This window comes from Fistularia commersonii, chromosome 8, assembly GCF_037954325.1.
Source record: "Fistularia commersonii isolate RoL2024-O1a breed Wild chromosome 8, RoL_Fcom_v1.0, whole genome shotgun sequence".
Classification (NCBI taxonomy): Eukaryota; Metazoa; Chordata; class Actinopteri; order Syngnathiformes; family Fistulariidae; genus Fistularia; species Fistularia commersonii.
The window spans coordinates 15071775-15091385 of NC_141291.1; the positions used below are offsets into that span (position 1 = coordinate 15071775).

General features: G+C 42.1%; 1 protein-coding gene across 2 annotated transcripts; it reads right to left on the reverse strand.

Moving 5' to 3' along the window:
* Positions 1-1042: 1042 nt before the first annotated feature.
* Positions 1043-17212, reverse strand: tnfrsf11a (tumor necrosis factor receptor superfamily, member 11a, NFKB activator). 2 transcript variants are annotated; one of them, XM_086150401.1, is made up of 10 exons: positions 16915-17212; positions 12133-12211; positions 11475-11600; positions 10312-10458; positions 9501-9591; positions 9209-9285; positions 8962-9063; positions 8509-8558; positions 7457-8408; positions 1043-2530 (listed from the first exon to the last, which is right to left on the reverse strand). In XM_086150401.1, exons 1-10 carry the CDS (start codon positions 16987-16989, stop codon positions 2247-2249), a joined length of 1983 nt encoding a protein of 660 aa, XP_086006527.1. In that variant the 5' UTR covers positions 16990-17212; the 3' UTR covers positions 1043-2246. The 2 variants fall into 2 exon arrangements, with proteins under 2 accessions (XP_086006527.1, XP_086006526.1); XM_086150400.1 differs by having other exon boundaries at positions 8962-9069.
* Between the last annotated feature and the right edge of the window lie 2399 nt (positions 17213-19611).

Here is a 19611-nt window from a genome sequence, read left to right on the forward strand (position 1 = left end):
GATGACAGTTACATTATTCAAATGTAGTACAGTAAACCAATTTTTTTTTATTTGAAAATGCTTTCTCAGAAACAATGCTTAGTTTTTATATGACATTGATGCCTCTGATTTGCAATAGCTAAACTTCAAATTGGAAAAAAATGAAAATTGAATCAAGTAGTTTTTTGTCTAACTGAATAAATGAGCAGTTAATAGATGGATATGTTTAAATAATACCAGGAAAGAGCTCGATTTTGAGACAATCTGGATCAAGGGACCAGCAAACTTGTAACACATACTTTACAAAGTAAGGGAAATGTATTATGTAAACATTAGGGACTTGAAATGACTTCATTAGTATTAATAATATTGTTAAATGGATGAGATTGCCAAACAAGTTCCTTTTTGGTATTTTGTCTAACTTATAATAGAAAAAAATGACATGACACAGAGTTTTAAATGCATTTACCACTAGGGTGAACTGTAGAGCTGTGGCGTTAAAGGACTTGACGGAGGCTATGCTTTCTCACATGGAAACAGAGCTCTAAAGTCAGGTTATGTGTTGGTGAGCCAGTCAGGTCTGAAGAAAACCAAACTAGTCATAACTTCCTGTTTTCACAAACAGGCATAAAATAGGCTGAGACGAGACGCGCACTTACACATGAGCACACACACACACATGCACACACATAAACACACTCCTGCTGACCCAAACCAGGCTTAAATAAGCGCTGCCAGCTTCTCTCATGTGGTCTCTCTCTGACGCTCACTGGTCTGACTGCCGGAGATTCATTTCTCATCACAGCTGCTCACCATCCCCAAGCTTTATGAAAGCCTGCCTGTCTGGTGAGATGAGGACAAAGAACTTAGAAAGGCTGCCACATGTGCAATTAGCTCTCCTTCGCAAAGATTATAGATCATCTTAAGATAAATGGCCCTGTCATTGCAGTTTGCCAACCCCAGAATAGCAACGCCAATAGAGGGAAACCGCAAAATGCTGGATGTCAGCCGTCTTTGAAAGGATTAGATGCAAAACATCTTTAATTTTCAATCAAAATAGTATTTAAGTCACTCATGGCAGTACTTTACAGTGATATGTGCATTATTGTAAAGCTACATACAAATGAGGAGGCTGTAACTTAAGGTTCCCTTTAAAATTTGTCTTGTCTTTACTGTATACAAACACTGATCACATACTCATAATCAGTAATGATACATACACAACGCAATGTGTAATATTATTTTTTTAAATGATCATAGACAGTACGACATTTTTCTTCATTAAGGCTTGCATGTCAAAACAGTCTGAAATAAAATAAACCAACAGTGAAATAGCTTATCAAATGCATAGCATTTTTCCAACACAAAAACTGCACACATGGTGCAGTATGAAGAGATTTTTAAAAAAGAAAAAAAAAAAAAGTCTTCATGCAGGATAAACAAACATCGTACCAAAGGTGGGTGTGTCTTTTTATTTTAACATAGATTTTTTTTCTCGGACCATGCAAAGTAAATAATTGTCTCTGTAGGGAATGCCAGAAAATCATAGTCATTTCTTTAAACAAAATTTGACTGTGCTCTGCCAAATCCAAATTGAATTTGTAGACGCACAATTAGAATATTTTCTATCATGGCATGATCATTTGGGATATCACACACTGATTTCCACTCTGAGGATATTTTGTTTTGTATGAGATTTTCTAATGATCCAAAAGTCAAACTCAGTTTAGTTAAAAATGAAATGTTTGGTTGATTTTATGTGGCAAAGTGTGCAAACTTCAGCCTTTCATTCATATTATGGCTATAAAATGGAAATGAGAAGTGTCGAAGCGCTTTTGCATAAGAACCCGTGTCCAGTTTCCATCCAATTGTACAAGCATGATATTGTTCCAGCGAGAACCCTAGTTCCATATCCAATTCCCCCCAAAATTCCCCATCATTGACTGAAAGCGAGGGAGTTTCCATTGAAAAAATGCCTGCAGATTTCCACTGGAAATAAAGGGATGCCAGAGATGAATTTAAGTGACAAAGGTGGGTTATGGGAAAAAAAGAATGGACATTAAACTGATAGACAAATGGAATGACAGTTTCACTTCTGTAAGCTGTTCATTTTTCGGCTGATAAAACATTCAAAATACATTTTAAAGTATTTTTGAAAGTTGTGAAGTGCCGGGTCCATTATAGGGAAAGGTTATAATTTCGCAGTGTCTTAGAGATGGTTAGGGAGGAAATGGAGAATTACTGAAATAAAGAAACAGCTACTGCTTTCACTTTCCGCACGAAAACTGCTCCATAGCTTCTTGGACCGGCAGTGTATCTTCTTCCAAGGTGTTCTGGTTGATAGAGTCCCCTGGCGACCTCAGGGAGCTCTGAAAAAACGGAGCCGTCTCGTTGGCCTGTTCTTGGACCGGACTCCCGAATTCGTTGTCAACACCACCTCCATCACTACCAAGCGATGTCTGGCTGACGTAGACTACGATGACATCACCGCTGAAGTTCATCACCTGACCACTGGAGATGAAGGTCGTGTTACGGTTTCCAGACACCTGACCTTAAGAAGATAATTTTGGTGGGGAGAAAAAGAACATATCTGTTAAGAAAACCGAATAAACGTGCAACCTTTTCCAATTGAAAATAGATTTTGAATTAATGCAGTCAAAAGTACTGTTCAAGTCATTATAGCTTCTTTCTGCCAAAAAACATGTTAACTAAGTAGAGAATTTTCTGTGACCTATTCAAAAACATTTACGGTAACTTTGTCTTCTTAACATTCACTTGTGGATCAAAGCCGATAAAAAGAATCAAATTGATTGTTTCTGTTTCAGAGCCATCTTTCACCACATTAAGCCTCCAGATCTTATTTTATCCAGCCTTCTGTCTAACTTTCCAGTCTAAAGAAAAAGCCGACCCTCAGTGACTCACAGCTCATGCTTCGTCTGTTCATGCACGCGCACAAGCAAGCAAAGAAGCAGGCAAGCGAGCGCGCGCACACGCACGCACAGGGCAGGAACTGTACAGCACTAACACACATACACAGTCTATGAAAAGCACACCAGAGGCTTGTGAAACACCACTGAGCTACAAACACACTGATTTTCCCATCCTTAAAGCTTTACTGGAATATGTCGAAAAATATGTAACCTCACCACTAAAACCTCGGTGGAATCTGCATTTTGATTTTGTTCATCGCTTCTTATTACCCAACTGTTTTTTTTATTTCTCACTGGATAAAAACATAAAAAACGCAGCATTAATATGTGAAATACAATATGCGTACATATTAGGTAGGCAGGTGACACCTTGGACCGCTGCTCAACTTTTCAGTGGCCTGTGCGGGAAGCCTATTTAATCATATATCATTATATCACGTGATGGGAAATGGTGTTTGTTTCAAGCATGTAATTAAAGTAACCAATCCTCAGTGAGAATTCTATAAAAGCTCTTAAAAGTATGCAAGTGTGTGTTGGTGTGTTTTTGGTGGTTTGGTAGGGATCTGAATGTATTACTCAAGTTGTGCACATCTTGCTTCAATTAAAGTTGTGGCATTTTTGTGCAACCTAATGGAACGCTTGGTAAACAGGAGCTTTGTAGATGGCATAGTTCATACTGACACACACACACACACACACACACACACACACACACACACACACACACACACACACACACACACACACACACACACACACACACACACACACAAAGATACACAAGTGTCCATTTGAGTGAGTTTGTGGCATTTCATTAGTTGATCAGACAAAAATATTCTGCTTCTTTGAATTTCCTGTGTGGTCCAGCTATCATTACCTACAGTTATAATGTATATTTCTTGGAGACAAGGTTGCAAACATATTCCTCATTGTGTAGTTAAACTGATTTTATACATTGTTTCATCCCATTACCTAATAATCCCCCAGTTTGAGTTTGCTGCTGTTCCCATCCCAGTGCACTGATATTACTTCTTTTGAAAGTAACCATAACCACTCTGCATTTAAAGCAGAATGCAAGGGTAAGTTTCTTTGGCTGTAAGAACAATACAAGTTCAGCCATGTGAAGCAGAGCTTCCCATCAAAACCAACATGAATTTCATTGTGTTATTCTTGGTGGCTTGTTTCACCTCCTCTGTGAAAACAGAAAACTGCAAGTGAAACAAGTTAACTCTGAGTTTGACCCACTGGCTCTGTGGCACTGAACTCAAAACCAAAAACCATTGTGTTTTTGCCTTTTATTTACAATAGGTTTGAGTCATGTTCAGAATGTCAAGGAAATATTCAGCTTGGTCACATCTTCAAGTTACTCCTTTAATGGTTAAAAAGCTTAATTAATCTGCAAACAGAGACCATTTTCCAAATATATCGAATGGATTAGAGAGGAGGCGGAAGAGTTTTTTCCAGAAAAAAGTCAAAAAAATGAAAAGTGAATTTTTCTGGACAAATTAAATACATTTTACTCTTCAGTAAAGGTCAGTATAAAGTATAAAACAGGGAACTTTTAACTGAAACTAATTATTATGCATTGGCAAGTTAAATATTTCCATAAATTCACACGAATAATAGTAATTTTACTAATTTAAAACTTTGTGTGCAGCGCAGCTCAGAAGACCCCCATAAAGAAGAAAAACATTGGATCCTGTCTTCCCTTGCCAAAACACAGGTCACCAGTGCCTGGCCGGAGCCAGGCCTGGGGGCAGGGCTCTATGGTGAGCGCCTGGTGGCCCGGCCTTCACCCATGGGGCTCGGGTGGCCACAGCCCAAAGGACTGGCATGGGTCCCTCTTCTCCTAGGCTCACCACTCACAGGAAGGGCCAAGCGGGTCTGTGCAGTGTGAGCCGAGGTCTGATCCTCGGTTGCAGAAGGTGGCTCTTGGGACATGGGATGTCACCTCTCTGGCGAAGGAGCCCGAAGGAGCCCAAGGTGGTGCGCAAGTCTGAGAGATTCCAATTAGATATAGTCGGACTCACCTCAACACACAGTGTGGGGTCTGGAACGAGGCCTCTCGAAAGGGGAATGATTCTTTTTTCTTTTTTTACTCTGGAGTTGCCCCATAATAATAATTGCCCCTTGATTCTGCGTCTGTACGTTGGGGTTCAACCCAGTGGACAAGAGGGTAGCCTCCCTCTGCCTTCAGGTTGGGGGACGGGTTCTGACTGTTTTTTGTGGCTATGCACCCAACAACAGTTCAGTTCACCCACCCTTCTTCTGGTCCCCAGAGGGGCTGGTAGAAAGTGCTCCTACTGGGGACTCCCTCATCCTACTGGGAGAAGTGATAGTGCAACTTGGAAGGACGTGTTTGGGAGGAACGCCCCTGACCCCAATCTGAACCCGAGTGGTGATTTGTTATGGGACTTGTTCATAACAAACATAATGTTCAGGCAAAATGGTGTCCATATGTGCACTTGGCACCCACACCATTGGCCACAGTTCTTTGATTGACCTTGTGGTCATGTTGTCGGATTTGCGGCCATATGTCCTGGACATTTGGGTGAAGAGAGGAGCGGAGCTGTCAAATGATCACCATCTAGTGGTGAGCTGGCTCCGATGTTGGGAGACGACAGACCCACACACAACGTGAGGTCTGCTGGGAACATCTGGCCGAGTCGCCTGTCAGAGGGAGTTTCGAATCCCATCTCCAGCAGAGGTACAACCATGTCCTGAGGGAGAAGGGGACATTGGGTCTGAATGGGCCATTTTCCACGCTTCCATTTCGAAGCAGCAGACTGGCGCCTGCCGGGGTGGCAACCCTCAAATCCGCTGGTGGACTCCAGTGGTGAGGGATGGCATCCTGATTGAGTCCTATCAGGCCTTTCTGGCCTGTGGGGCTCCGGAGGTCAAGCGACATGCAGCTTCGGTGTTTACTGAGGCAAAAATTTGGGCCTGGGAGGAGTTTGGGGAGACCATGGAGAACGACGTCTGGTGGGCGTTGAGGAGATTCTGTTCCACCATCCAACAGCTCAGGAGGCAGAAGCAGTGCTTCGTCAACACTGTGCAGTGGGAGTGGGGCACTGCTGACGTCAACTCGAGATGTTGTTGATCAGTGGCAGGAATACTTCTGAGACCTCCTCAACGCCATTGAAATGCCTTCCAATGATGAAGCATAGCCGTGGGCCTCTGGAGTGGGCAGACCTAATTTCGTGGCTGAAGTTACTGAAGCAGTCAAAAAGCTCTTCAAAAGCGGAGCCCCAGGGGTGGATGAGGTCCACCCTGGGTTCCTCAAGGCTCTGGATGTTGTAGGGCTGTCCAGGCTGAAATGCCTCTGCCGCATGGCATGGATGCTGGGGACAGTGCCGCATTCCACCCTGTCCCGTGAGCAATCCTGTTGGGGGTGCTCCGGGAGTATGGGGCTACGCATCCCATTATACAGGCGGTTCAGTCCCTATATGATCGGTGTCAAAGCCTGGTCCGCATTGCCGATTGTTAGTCGGACCCGTTTCCGGTGAGAGTTGGACTCTGCCAAGGCTGCCGTTTGTCACCGATTCTGTCCATAACTTTTATGGACAGAATTTCTAGGTGCAGCCAGGGCATGGTGTGGATCCGGTTTGGTGGCCACAGGAGCGAGTCTCTGCTTTTTGCAGATGATGTGGTTCTGTTGGCTTCTTTGGGCCATGATCTCCAGCTCTCACTGGAAGGGTTCGCAGCCAAGTGTTAAGTGGCCAGGATGAGGATCAGCATCTCCAAATCCGAGACCATGGTGCTTAACCCAAAATGGGTGCAATGTCCACTCCAGGTTGGGGAAGAGGTCCTGCCACAAGTGGAGGAATTCAAGTACTTCGGGGTCTTGTCCACAAGTGAGAGAAGGATGGAGTGGGAGATGGACAGGCAGATTTGTTGTGTGTTCTGGTGAAGAGGGAGCTGAGCCAGAAGGCGAAGCTCTCAATTTACCAGTCAATCTACATTCCCATCTTCGCCTATGATCATGAGCTGTGAGTGGTGACCGAAAGAACAAAATCACAGATAAGAGCAGCTGAAATGAGATTTCTCTCCAGGATGGCTGGACTCTCCCTTACAGACAGGGTGAGAAGTTTGGTCAGCCGAGAGGAGCTCTGAGTAGAGCCGCTGCTCCTCCGCATAGAGAGGTATGCGGTAGAGAGGACTCGGGCATCTGGCAAGGATGCCTCCTGGATGCCTCCCAGGGGAGGTATACCGGGCATGTCCATCTGGAAGGAGACCGCAGGGAAGACCCAGGATACGCCTGACAGACTATGTCTCCAGGCTGGCCTGGAAAAACCTTGGGGTCCCCTCAGAGGAACCGGACCATGTGGCGGGGGAGAGGGAGGTCTGGGCTTCACTGCTCCGGCTGCTGCCCCCACAACCCGACTTTGGATAATTGTGGGAAAATGGATGGATATTTTACAACTTTATTTGGTTATCAATTTAAAAACTTTCACTTCTGTTGAAATCTATATTTGACAGATATAGATGACAGATTTGTTCCTGACAGAAAAGAGTGTCACCAATTGTAGTTATTGATTTTCACCTACCTGAGGTAAGAGTTGGTTCTACCAACTGACTCTGAAGACTTTCGGGGGGGCACTCGAGTTCTGAGCTCCTAGATAAGAGCTTATTTACTCCACTGTCACCCCAACAGAGACTCTGGCCCTGTTCTTGGGCGGAAGAGCCAGAGGGCTTTTCTAGATAGACCTCTCCAACTGATGATGATGAGGAGGTCATCAGCGGACTTACTGAGGTCATTGCAGAGGCTCCACTTGGTCCACAATTCTCTGTGTCTGCATTTGCCAGTCTGTACAATCCTTCCTGCTTTCCCAGTGACCTGTCCTTTAGACAACTTTTGACCTCTGGCCCGGCATTTGCTTGAGACACTGGCAGGGAGAGTTCAGGTTGCGGGCTGGATGGATTGTTTGCTGAGGAGGTATGAAGCAGAGGTGGAGACATAGAGACAAGAGCCAGGACGCTTGCTTCACTTTTGGACAAAACACATTTTTCCCTGTCACCTCCACCCATTTCCCCACCGCTGTCTACTTTTTCACTCTCATCTCCATTCCTCTCTCCATCTAAACCTCCACAGAAACACTTTCCAGGAGTTGCAGGGTTGACAGCCTGGCTACAGTCCTCATTCTCTCCAACTTCCAGCGGCTCATGGACTGGGATACCACACACACAAGAGCCCGGCATCAATGGAGACATGCTCACAACTTCTTCTTCAGACACTTCCTCAGGTCCTCCAATTCCTTTGCACTGTTCTTCCATTACTTTCTCTCCTTGTGTATTGTTTGTCTCTCTCACTTCCCTTGACAGTGGTAGAGAGACCCTCATCTCCTGGTTAGAGTTGGGGTAGGAACAGGGGTGCTCATCAGTAAGGTTTGGGGGGGCTTGGCAAATGAGTTTAGTCGCCTCACACGGTGAACATTTGGGACCTCCAGGACCTCCTAATCCGCCACCTGCTACACTGTGGTAAAGAGGGGCCAAAGTCTCCTGTTAAAAAACATGGAGAAATCATTTTAATACACACTTGAGCACACCATGCAATATTTTCAAAGATATTCAATAAAATGTCGACAAGATGTCATCTCACCTGCTGTATCCTAGTCCTCTTGAGATTCTGAACACAGGATCGCAGATTTACTAGAAAGAAACATTTTGTAATATACATATTTCATTCCAAGGGAGGGCATTTCACAAAGAGGCTTATTGGTGGTTTTAGAAAAAATACGTTGATTTGATCTTTTGGTCATACAATATTCATCAAATGTAAAATGTGTAAATGTGACTGATTAATTGTTGCCATATTATTATGGCAACAATAATAATATGGCAATAATTGCAATAATGCTATAATAATTGTGATTACAATTATTATAGCAATCACAAAAATGTTAATATTCTGTCATGAAGAAATCTCCAATTTACTTCCCCTTGAAAAATGGATAAAATTTGAAAGGAACGTTTAATGCATGGTAACTTGAAATTAATATAAGACGACATTAGGAATCATCTTATAAGAGATGAATAAAGGGCTCTACCCTACCAGAGAGTAATTTCAGCTTGTCCTTGTAGCAGAAGAGGAGCAGGATGAGGAGACAGAGGACAGTGATGACTGAAAGGACCGAAACTATAACCCAGGACGAGGCTGCACCTTTCACAAACACAAAGTTCGCTTTATTACTAAGGTACACAAAATAAGACATTTTCATTTGTTTCCTATTCATTGAAACATTTCATATCTATTTCTTCTGTGTAAATGCTAGTTTTCAATGCACATTTGGGTGATTTACCAGAGATAGGAGGCCCACACACTGCGTCCGCCTCCGCACTTCCCGACTGGGTTTCACTCCTGCCTTCAGCCTTACAACTGGAGAAGAAGAAAATTCTTGTGTAGTATATTATATATGCCAACCAAAATATCATTGCTTGAATACTTGTCTGGGGCTGTGAAGTTGTAGGGAAAATGGAGAAAAAATGCAAATGTATTTTCTTATTTCATCTTTGAACAGTCAGTTTAGATGTGGCAGTGGAAAGCAGAGTGGAATATAATGCATAGAAATCACAACTTTGACTGTGACTTACCTCGTCCATTTTTTGCATTCACTGGCACCGTTTTCATTAGAGAAGAATCCTTTCTTACATGGAACACAAATCTTCCTTCTATTTGGTGAGTCTGGAATTAATTACATTCACCGCAGTGTGTCAGAGGAATTATACAGAGCCACAGTCCATTCCATAAAATGATATACCAAACTTGTGTAACACATATCTCAGCCCTCGTCCCTAAACTGCAGTCATTGTGGAAGGTTAATCTCAATCTAAAACAATCAACAACAAAAAAATATCTTCTATACTTCGACAGCACACTCGCAGCTTCAAGGAAATACAATGCATAAAATAGAACGTTTCAAAAACAAAAAAAACTTTGCAAATTGACCACAACTCAGCGGATTTTTTCCAGAGGAAAAAGCTAAACTGTTGAGATGGACTAGCTGTTCCCACATTGCTTGACTCAGGTTGTGATTGGAGTCAGCTGTCCATCAGTGGAAAGCAAGCTTAAATTGGAGTAATTGTTCTGCACAAACAAGACATGTGTCCTCTGGAAACACTTCCACTGTGTTATGATCAATTACACCGCTATTCCTAATGGATTTGTACTGAAATTGTCGGCGGCACATGTTTTTAAGTTTGCACGGGATTTGCCAAACTGAAGAATATGCTTGTGGAGTTTTGCAAGTGTTTTCTTAAATTGCAGTAGATTAACCTTTTTGGAACACTGAACCTGCCAACACAGTTATGGATGTATTAGGATTTTGATTGGAGAGGAAAACAAATGTTTGCGTCAATAACTTTTTTTTATGATGTGAAAATAAGGATATTGTATTGGTCTCACCTGGATCCACCTCCAGCCCATGTCCGGCGTTGCAGGTGGGAAGCCGCTCACAGTACTCACAGTTGATTGGAGAGCACTGGAAGTTTGGAAGACAGCGACACGGTTCCTCCTTCTCCCGATTATCAGGCCGTGACATGAAACCCTTCCCTTGGGGTCATAGAAGGAATGATTTAGTGTAGAAACATGCTTTATCAAATACCTTTATTAATTAGTTTATAATTAATATAATTTCTCTAAGAAAATGTCAGTGATCATCGGGAGTTTAACATTCAAAATAAGACTTGCCTCTTGATGCAAGCCAAATAATACTGTATGCGTCTTTAGCATCTCTGTGTCAACTTTTAGACTTGTTCTGTCATAAAGATCATACTTTGATGCATCTTTGATTTCACAAGAAAAGTCATGGTGCATTCTCACACACCAACAACCGCATGTTTTGTGATGATCTGAATATTTTTAAAATACAAGTATTCTGTTATATATGTGGGAAGGCATTTTTTTTTCCTGCTCAGGATAGACTGGGTAGATGAGAAACATCAAAAAAAAGGGTCATGTATGCAAAATAAATGATTACTGGGATATATAATAGATATATGACCATTCATTCATTCATTATCTATATTGCTTATCCTGCACTTGGAATTGCCAGGGGCTGGAGTCTATCCCGGATGTTATTGGGCAAGAGTTGGCGTACACCCTGAACCAATTGCCAGAAACTCACAGGGCCACATATAGAGACATAACCATTCACTCTCTCATTCACCTGACAGGGCAAAAGAAGGTCTCCAGTGAATCTACTGCATAATTTGGTGGCTGTGGATCATATCAGGAGAACCCAGAGGAAACAGATACAGGGAGAACATGGAGCCTTCACACAGAAAGGCCCACTGTTGGGATTGAACCAGAGACTCTCTCGCTGTGAGGTGGAAGCGCTTGTCACTGCACCCAATTTAAGTTCCTTAGTGCTTAATAATTGAATAAATCAAACTGTGTAACCGAGGCAAGACTTTGAGAATCTACAGGCATGTACTACATGATAGGTATTATTCTGCATAAAATGAAGTTGGTCATATGCTTTTCAAGTAAATCTATCATGTATTAAAGGTGTACTTTCTAGGTGTAAATGCTGATTTCAGTTTTAAAAAATCTTTGCATGTTCTGACCTGGATCACAGAACTTTTGCTGCAGACACCTCGTCTCAACGTTCCAGTTGGGCTGGTATTCGCCATGAGAACATCCAACACATTTTGTCAGCGGCGAATCATCACACTCAGCAAACATACGTTGCCCTAAAGTTAGAAAAAAAGGGAAAAAGAGTGACAGGCCACAGAAGGAGGACATAAAAGGAATGGATTTTTTAAAAAAAAGGCAGCAAACAAACAGAAACCTCAAAAACTGTGCAATAAGAGGAAGGAAATAGTCTCAATTCTCAGTTTGCCCACATTTAGAGTGGAGGGTGGATTTAATGGATCTATTACCATTGACGTAAAGGCCAGTCATGTGTGACTTGCACATCTTTGTGCCACACTTGTGTATTTTTAAACACACTTCCTTTTTTCATCATGGATCATTTTGGATGAATGGATTACTATTTTTATTTTAAACTCTAACCACTACACATAAAACAAGCTCACTTCAATGGCCCTATATCACATTTATGAATATATTAAAGCGTTTAAATTATAATAGTACTATTTGTGATGTCAGATTCTAGTTGAAGACACAGAGAAACCTATAATTTGGGTAATATGTTTTAAAAACAGCCTTCAAATTTATACATGTATATCCGACTCATGTCGTGTGTGTGTGTGTGTGTGTTACCTGGTTTACACTTGTTGCAGCATATGGATCCTTTTAAGTAATGTTTTTCATCACATTGGAGAGACTTAGAGATGGTGTTCTAGGGGACATTAAGAAAATACATAATCATTTTTTTGCAAGTTGTTTTTTGGGGGATAAAACATGGAATAGAAAATCATTCTCATATCCAACTACAGCTGAGTTACAATAATATTTGCACTGGCTGCATGTGGATGAAATACTATCATGATTGGCACCTTCAAACATATCTTTCCATACTAGGTGCGATTATTTGAGATGGCACTGAGTACTTAGGGGAAGAGGACATTGAGATATTTCCAAGTCTGGGATGTGTTCCACACGCTCATAGGCACCTGACAACGGCAGCATCTGCCCTTCAAACCAACAAGTCGGTCTGTAACACAGTACTTTCCACTGGCCCAAGAAGAATCAGTCAGACCTAGACACTTGGATGGATACAGTGTTGATATGGGAAATGAATGGATTCATTCACATATTGTTTTTAACATGATGCTTAAATCCAAGTGTACCTCATAGATATGAGTATCCATTGTATATTTCTGGTATTCTCTTTAGCAACTTAGAGTCCATCAAAAAAATACAATATTATGCCTTGTGAGGTTGGATATTCCAGGATTCTCAGCTTGCGGTGGACAATCTTCAGATGCCTTGAAATATGATATCAGTATTCAGGGTATTATTATTCTGTAAATATATCCCATTATATTACATTGGACACTTTGGAATATGACAATGGCTATGCAGGAATGTTAAAGCGGGAAGTCTACATGTGGGTGCTTCAAAATACTAAAGTAAAGATTTTGAGCATGGGACAACGTACATGTGCGGTGTTGAAAACTGACTGTGAGCCCTTACTGTATGTTGTGTTGTGTAACAAGTCAATCTATTCAATTTCTAACCATAATGTGCTATATTCTAACATCTCTTCTGTGTTCATAGAAGCTTAAACAACAGAAATCTATTTTTATTTCATTCAAGAACCACTCAAGGGTTTGCATGTTCTCCCCATGTCTGCATGGGGTTCCTCCGGGTTCTCCAGTTTCCTCCCACAGCTCAAAAACATGTAGCCGATTAATCGGGAAAATATTGGGAAAAATTGCCTGGAACGAGTGAACGAGTGAATGTGTGAATGGATGTTTGTCTGTATGTGCCCGATGATAACTGGGATAGGCTCCAGCATCCCCCCGACCCTGAGTGCAGAATAACGGCAGATGATGGATGGACGCATGGATGGACGGACACTAAGAGGGTAGAGTTGAGGTTTTATTGCTAGGGTCACGCATTTTTTTTACAATTTCCAATGAGTAAATTATGAATTTCATAGACACTTGACAGATCTCTCTTGTCTGTGGATCCTGTGGAGCAGGATGGAAGACTACAGGGGAAAACTAAATTGGATCGAAATCAACTGACAAGTAACGTGCACACACGCAAACACACACGCACACACGCTAACGCATGCTAACACACACACACACACACACACACACGCACACACGCACACGCACACACACACACACACACCCTGGGCACCTTAGGTCAGAGTCTGGTGAAGCTCTTGCCACATTGCTGAACAAGAAAAACAGCTGTTATGACAGAAACAATGCCAAAGCCACAACATCTGTATTTTAATGTAGAAAAATACAACCTACAGCTTAACTGCACTCTGACCTTTAAAAGACCTCTTTTACACACCCAGCCCTTCGGAGAACCTCATTTTCCCACAAATTCGAACACAATTTCAGTCATGAAGTCAGGGCTTGAAAATGTTACATGATAATTACAGCAATTCTTCATGTTATGATTTAATGTATCCCCAAGTCATATGAAATTGTGTTTAAGCACACCTCGAAATGTAACTGACAGCCATAAAAAGTGATGGGGTCAGAGTTTTGTTTTTTTAATTTCTTAAACTTTTTGTCTACTTTGGTTCAATAACCTGATTATATGCAAATTTCAATTTGGCATTCATTACTCTACAATAGATTTTATTAACAGTACAATAATATTTTGTCAATTCTAGCAAGTGTTCTGCTTTCTGTTCTCATTCTGTCCTACTGCTGCTCACCAACCACCTGTGTGTCCCACACACACGCACAAACACACGCACAAACACACACCTTTATTGACCAGCTCTCTTTTCGTCCTACATGGCAGTGCCAAGTGTAAGTTACAAATTAAAGTATCAAGGGACACCGTTAACTTGAGCACCTTCTCTTAATTATGATTTTTGTCTCTTTCTGCCTTTTTCTCAAGCATTTGCACGGTTGAGTTTCGATGCTTGTCCTTCTGGCCTCTGGCAGGAGCAGCTCGAAACTGGCAGGGGTTTAATTACCTCCACTCAGCTTCTCACACATATGAACAGTAAGCAGTGGGGGCGATACGCAAAGCTCTCATTGCTCATGCCGCAGCACTAATGAGATCCATGTGCGGGAGAAGACAGGGTTCCGAGCACAAGCAAACGTGTCTTTGGTCAGAGATTGAGATGGATGCACTGACGGACAGATAGAAGGATCATCAAACACAAGCCACAGGAGGCCAAAAGAATGTTGGGTATTTTCTTACAACCTCATCTCAGAGCTGGCTTTCAGTTATATACGGCAGTATGTTTTGACTCACTAAATATATATGCAAGGAAAAGAGTTGATCCACCCTGTATGATTATAGGCTTTCATATAACATACAACCTCAGCACTGACTATATTTGCAGTCAGATTGAAAGTATGATGTCTTACACAAACTACAGGTGTCAGCTATGGATTTTGTTACTCTGCTAATCACTAGGCATTGAGGAAAATGTTCCTGTGAAAGGAAAAAATCATTTTACTGATTGGCTGGTGTTTCTTGAATTATATTTTCTTTGCTGTTTTGTTTAAGAAAAAAGGAAGAAAAGGGAAGAAAATGAAAAAAAAAAAAAAACTTGAACATTTTTGTGATAGTATCACACCGGAGTGAGCAGCACAGTGCATTCCATTGGCTGTCAATGTAGGGGAGAATTTGCATAACGGCCACAGCAGAGGCGCAGAGCCAAGAGAAGCAAACTTTGACTTTAGGGCCTCCGGGGACTTGATGAATCCAGGATAAGATGCTGTAAAAGCCTATTGCCCAATGACTAAGAATTTTGCACTTCTTCTTTGTCACATATAAAACAAGTTTACGTTTTATGTCATTTGAACAAATGGTCAGTTCTATTATTTTGCATGCTAGGGTTTCTTTAAAAAAATCTCCTAAAAGATGTATGCCTTTCAAAGTATCTGTGAATGATTAACAACATTTTTGCATTTCTTTTGTCGATCCTATGTTGTCTTTTGATTCATGACAACTGAGGTTGCAGGAGGAGAACCACTGGAAGAGCTGGAAGGAGCACTAGTGTTCTCACACTCTGCGGTCTAAAGATGTTTGAGACGCTGTGATTTGCCTACAAGATGCATATTTGTTTTTCGATGAGTTGCAATGGGCATACATTTCTTTATCGTCAGCGTAGATAAGTCCAGTTTGGATGTGCAGGATGTGCAGAGGATGTGTATTTCTGACTTAGACATAACACCGAGTGAATTGATGGAGAAACAAGGAGGAGAGCCTGAGATGAGAACATTTTAAGACAGTTCAAGGTCGAATGGTTAAACAATGGAAACGCACATGGAAAAAATTGATTGATTGAGAAGCCGGACAACCATAAGAAAGAAGCAGCTTAACCAGAGTTTGTTTGCTCATGATATCTTAAACCCTCAACATCTTGAAGTAATCGTGTGTTGCTCAATGCCACACAGACTGCTCGAAATGAATTTGGAATGAATCGGGTGAAGTGGTGAAAACCAAGAAAATGAAGGGGGAATTCTTAGGGGGGGGAAGCAGTGAGTCAGTCATTGCAAGACCACGGTGAGAAGAAACCAGCCAAAGGATTTGCAGTGTCACCGTTCAAAACATAGAAAACAAATCTCCCTTGCGCTCTTTCCCTCAGCGTTCCCTCACCTGGAGCTTGTTTGGATGATAAAAGAATCATGTTGGACCCTTTGCGCTTTAAATAAGTAAATAGATAAGCGCAACAGTTGGACTCCAAATAATCCTTATCTATGAATATTATCTTGTGGGGATCGGGAGGGGTTGAGAGGTAAAGCAGGGAGGAAGGAGCATCTGTTCCCGGCCGGGTCATGAGGCGCCGGTTTACCGTAAAGCCGGTAAAGACGCACGCTCGGTGCCCGGCAGTCCCACAACAGCAACTTCTAAACGACCCTGGATGGAGTTATCCCCCCCACCACCCCCACCCCCATCTAAACCGACGACAGAAAAACATGTCAGTGACTATTATTTACCCCCACCCCCTTTATCGCAAACTCTGTTGGACCCGATGATCCGATGTTTGGCCCTTCTGTCCGGGAGGAATGTTCGTCAAGAACTGCCAGCAGCGTATTTGCGGTCAGAACAGGAGAGGTGGACGCGCACCAAACACGACTGTTTCCATTCAGCATCCGTGCATAACCCCCCCCCCCCTCCATCCATCCTCCGCTCTCTCTTTCTCTTTCTGACTATTTCTCACCACTGAACGCAACACGATGACACATTGTGTTGGTAGACCATTACATGCCCTTCATCTTTAGAAAAACAAACCAACGTGATTTCTTACAAGCCACGATTTCTCATGTTCCCCCGGATTGCGCACCCCAAATAATGACATGGAGACCACACGGATAACATGAAATCTTTTGGATGCTAAACATATCAGTCATAAAAGAATACATGTATAGAATAAACTCTATTTACCTGTGCGTAGATGGTGACAAGGATAAATATTATCCAGCCTCGGAATATCCAACTTTTGGAAAAGTTTAGTCGCATGTCTGGTGGTTAATAAAGACCACCTTGTGGGGGAAAGACTTCGGTGCCCAAGTGTAAAAGTGAAGCCCAGATCCGATTTCCAAGTCTCCCCCCCCACTGTGGAAACTTTCTGGGAGTAAGTCACTTCTTCATTTGTGCGTAAACGTGTCCGATCCTCCAAACCGTTCCACTGGACATTCTTGCGCCCTCATGCTCAGTGAGGCAGCTGCGGATTCAACCTTCCCTGCTGTCACCCACGCCTTGTGCTGGAAGCCTGCAAGCAACAGCTTGTAAAAAGTCTCTCTCTGGCTGAGGAGGGAAGGGAGGGGAGAAGAGGGGGAGGGGGGGCATAAAGAGAAACGCCTTCCACACTGTCATATGTGAAGGAGGAGTTCATCACCTTATGCCCTCGGTCTCTAGATATTGGTTAGTGATCTGATTGTTGCTATTGATATGAAAAAATGAAGTGGGAAAAAAAAAAATCTTACACTTCTACTTCTCAATCAGCTGGCCGACCGAGGTTATTATCTGACTCTTAACTTTTGTACAACAATTTGTTTTATGCAAAACAGATGGGATGTCATGTAAGTGATTCATTCAATTTCTGACCTCACAAGAGAAAGGCAGAGCATGTGGTCACTTTCGATGTTATTGAAAATGGAACAGCAACGACCGCACAGACAAGCAGACATGAATTACGATTAGAAAAACAAAAACAAAAAAACAAAAACACATCTAAGTACAGGGCATTGCTTTTCCCTGCTGATGAAAGGAAAGAATATAAAACTCAGTCTTAACCTCTGGATTTGCATTGCATTACTGGGCTTACCCTGGCATTTCAGGAGCATGTCGAATATGTTGTCTTCAAGATGACAGTTATGCAAATATTTGACAGAGTTGTACACAGAAAGCAAAAAAAAAAAAAAAAGAGAGGCAGAAAGAGACATGAAGAAGTGATATGTTAATGCAGGATCAAAGTAAAGGCTCATAAAGTTGTTATGATGGAAAACCGGAGGATTGGGAGTTACCTAACAATTCAGTTCATGAAAGAAAAAACAACTAAAATTCATGATTAATGTGATTTTCACCTGAAAATAAAAAAAGTAGGAATAATTTCAAACGGAGCCAGTGAAGTTAATGTTACCCACTTCCCATCAGAACATGCTGAGAGAAGCTGTTTTGCGGTGGGGCCTCTGCAGCTTGCACAGTAGCAATTAAGAGCCAGATTTCTTTCTTTCTTTTTTCCTAGTTAGCAATCAGAAACCTCAGCTTGACGTTGAAAAAAAGCATTCACAACGAGGTTTCTCCCTTCCAACCAAACGCAAATGAACAAACACTGTGGGACATATAAAGCCCCAACAGGCCCCACTTTAAACAAAAAAAAGTCATGATGCAGCGTGTTTTGATGTATGAAAGTATAAATTTGCTGCAGCCGGACAACATACTGTTTAACAACCGTCATACTTCAAATGACCTGTGTAAGCTCTGCTAATGTTGGGCACATTGCTGAGCATCGTGTTCATGAAGAGAGCTTATTCCACATAGCTCATTTACACAGAATCGCATGCACAGCATTTACCACTCAGCAAGTTCCATTAATGTAAAACACACATTCATCTCTGAAGAAGAGAAAATGCAACTGCCATTATGCTTTCCTTTTAAAGGGATCTTCATCTTAGACACTGACAGACTGATCTCTTGACTCAAACAAGTACACGGTTCTTACAAACAGAACTGAATAACAACGGTAAGGCTTCGACCACCTTGTTCCAGTGTTTTTTAGAGAGTTGGATCTGCATTGTTTTTGCTGGTTTTGGAAACAGATGTGATCCGTGAGTCACTCAAGTCACTCTTGTGAGTAAGAGCTGCCTCCCCATGTCATTACTTGGCCATCAAAAGGTCAGGAGTGTTGAGGAAAGCAAATGCGCAGCACCAGGAAAAACAAAGGCTCGGGTCCAGGTATCTGGGTAGGTACGACCCCCTGCATGATGCTAAGTGATGAACAGGCAAGTAAAAGCTTCTATCAATACAAATAGCGGAAGTACGAGTGCAGCACGAGTTACTATGGAATGAGGGCACATGCAAATAAAACAATGCCCCCCTCCGTCACCACCACCCCCATCCCTTTCAATGAATGCCAGCTGTTTGTCCACCTGCAGAATTATCAGTGACAATGCTTAAATATCATTGTGAATATGCAAATGCTGGTCTTTAAGAATGGCGTGATACCTGATGTTCAAACACCAAATGAGTACAACTCTACAGGCCATCATGTCTTAGAAGTATATTTTCAGCTAAGTTATGCCGCAATGTCATCACCTGTCCATCAGAATTTCTTATGAGATTCAAGTTTAAGATTCAATTTCCCCAAAATACTTGTATTTGTACAATTGCATAATGTAAATTGTTTTTTGCATTTAGTTGGGAATGCCCCAAAGAGTGGACTTTGGTTTGTTGCACTCAGAAAATAGATATCAAAGGGAAGGGAGAGTCCAAGTGTTGGCCTGTGAAATTACTTTGTTTTATTGCCTTTAGCACCTGCTGACACTTTGAGCTGTGAAACATGACACTGGAGACCTACCGGTATTCCTCGGGCTCTGATTATTCAATGAGGATTCCAGAGGAGAAAATATAAGTACACAA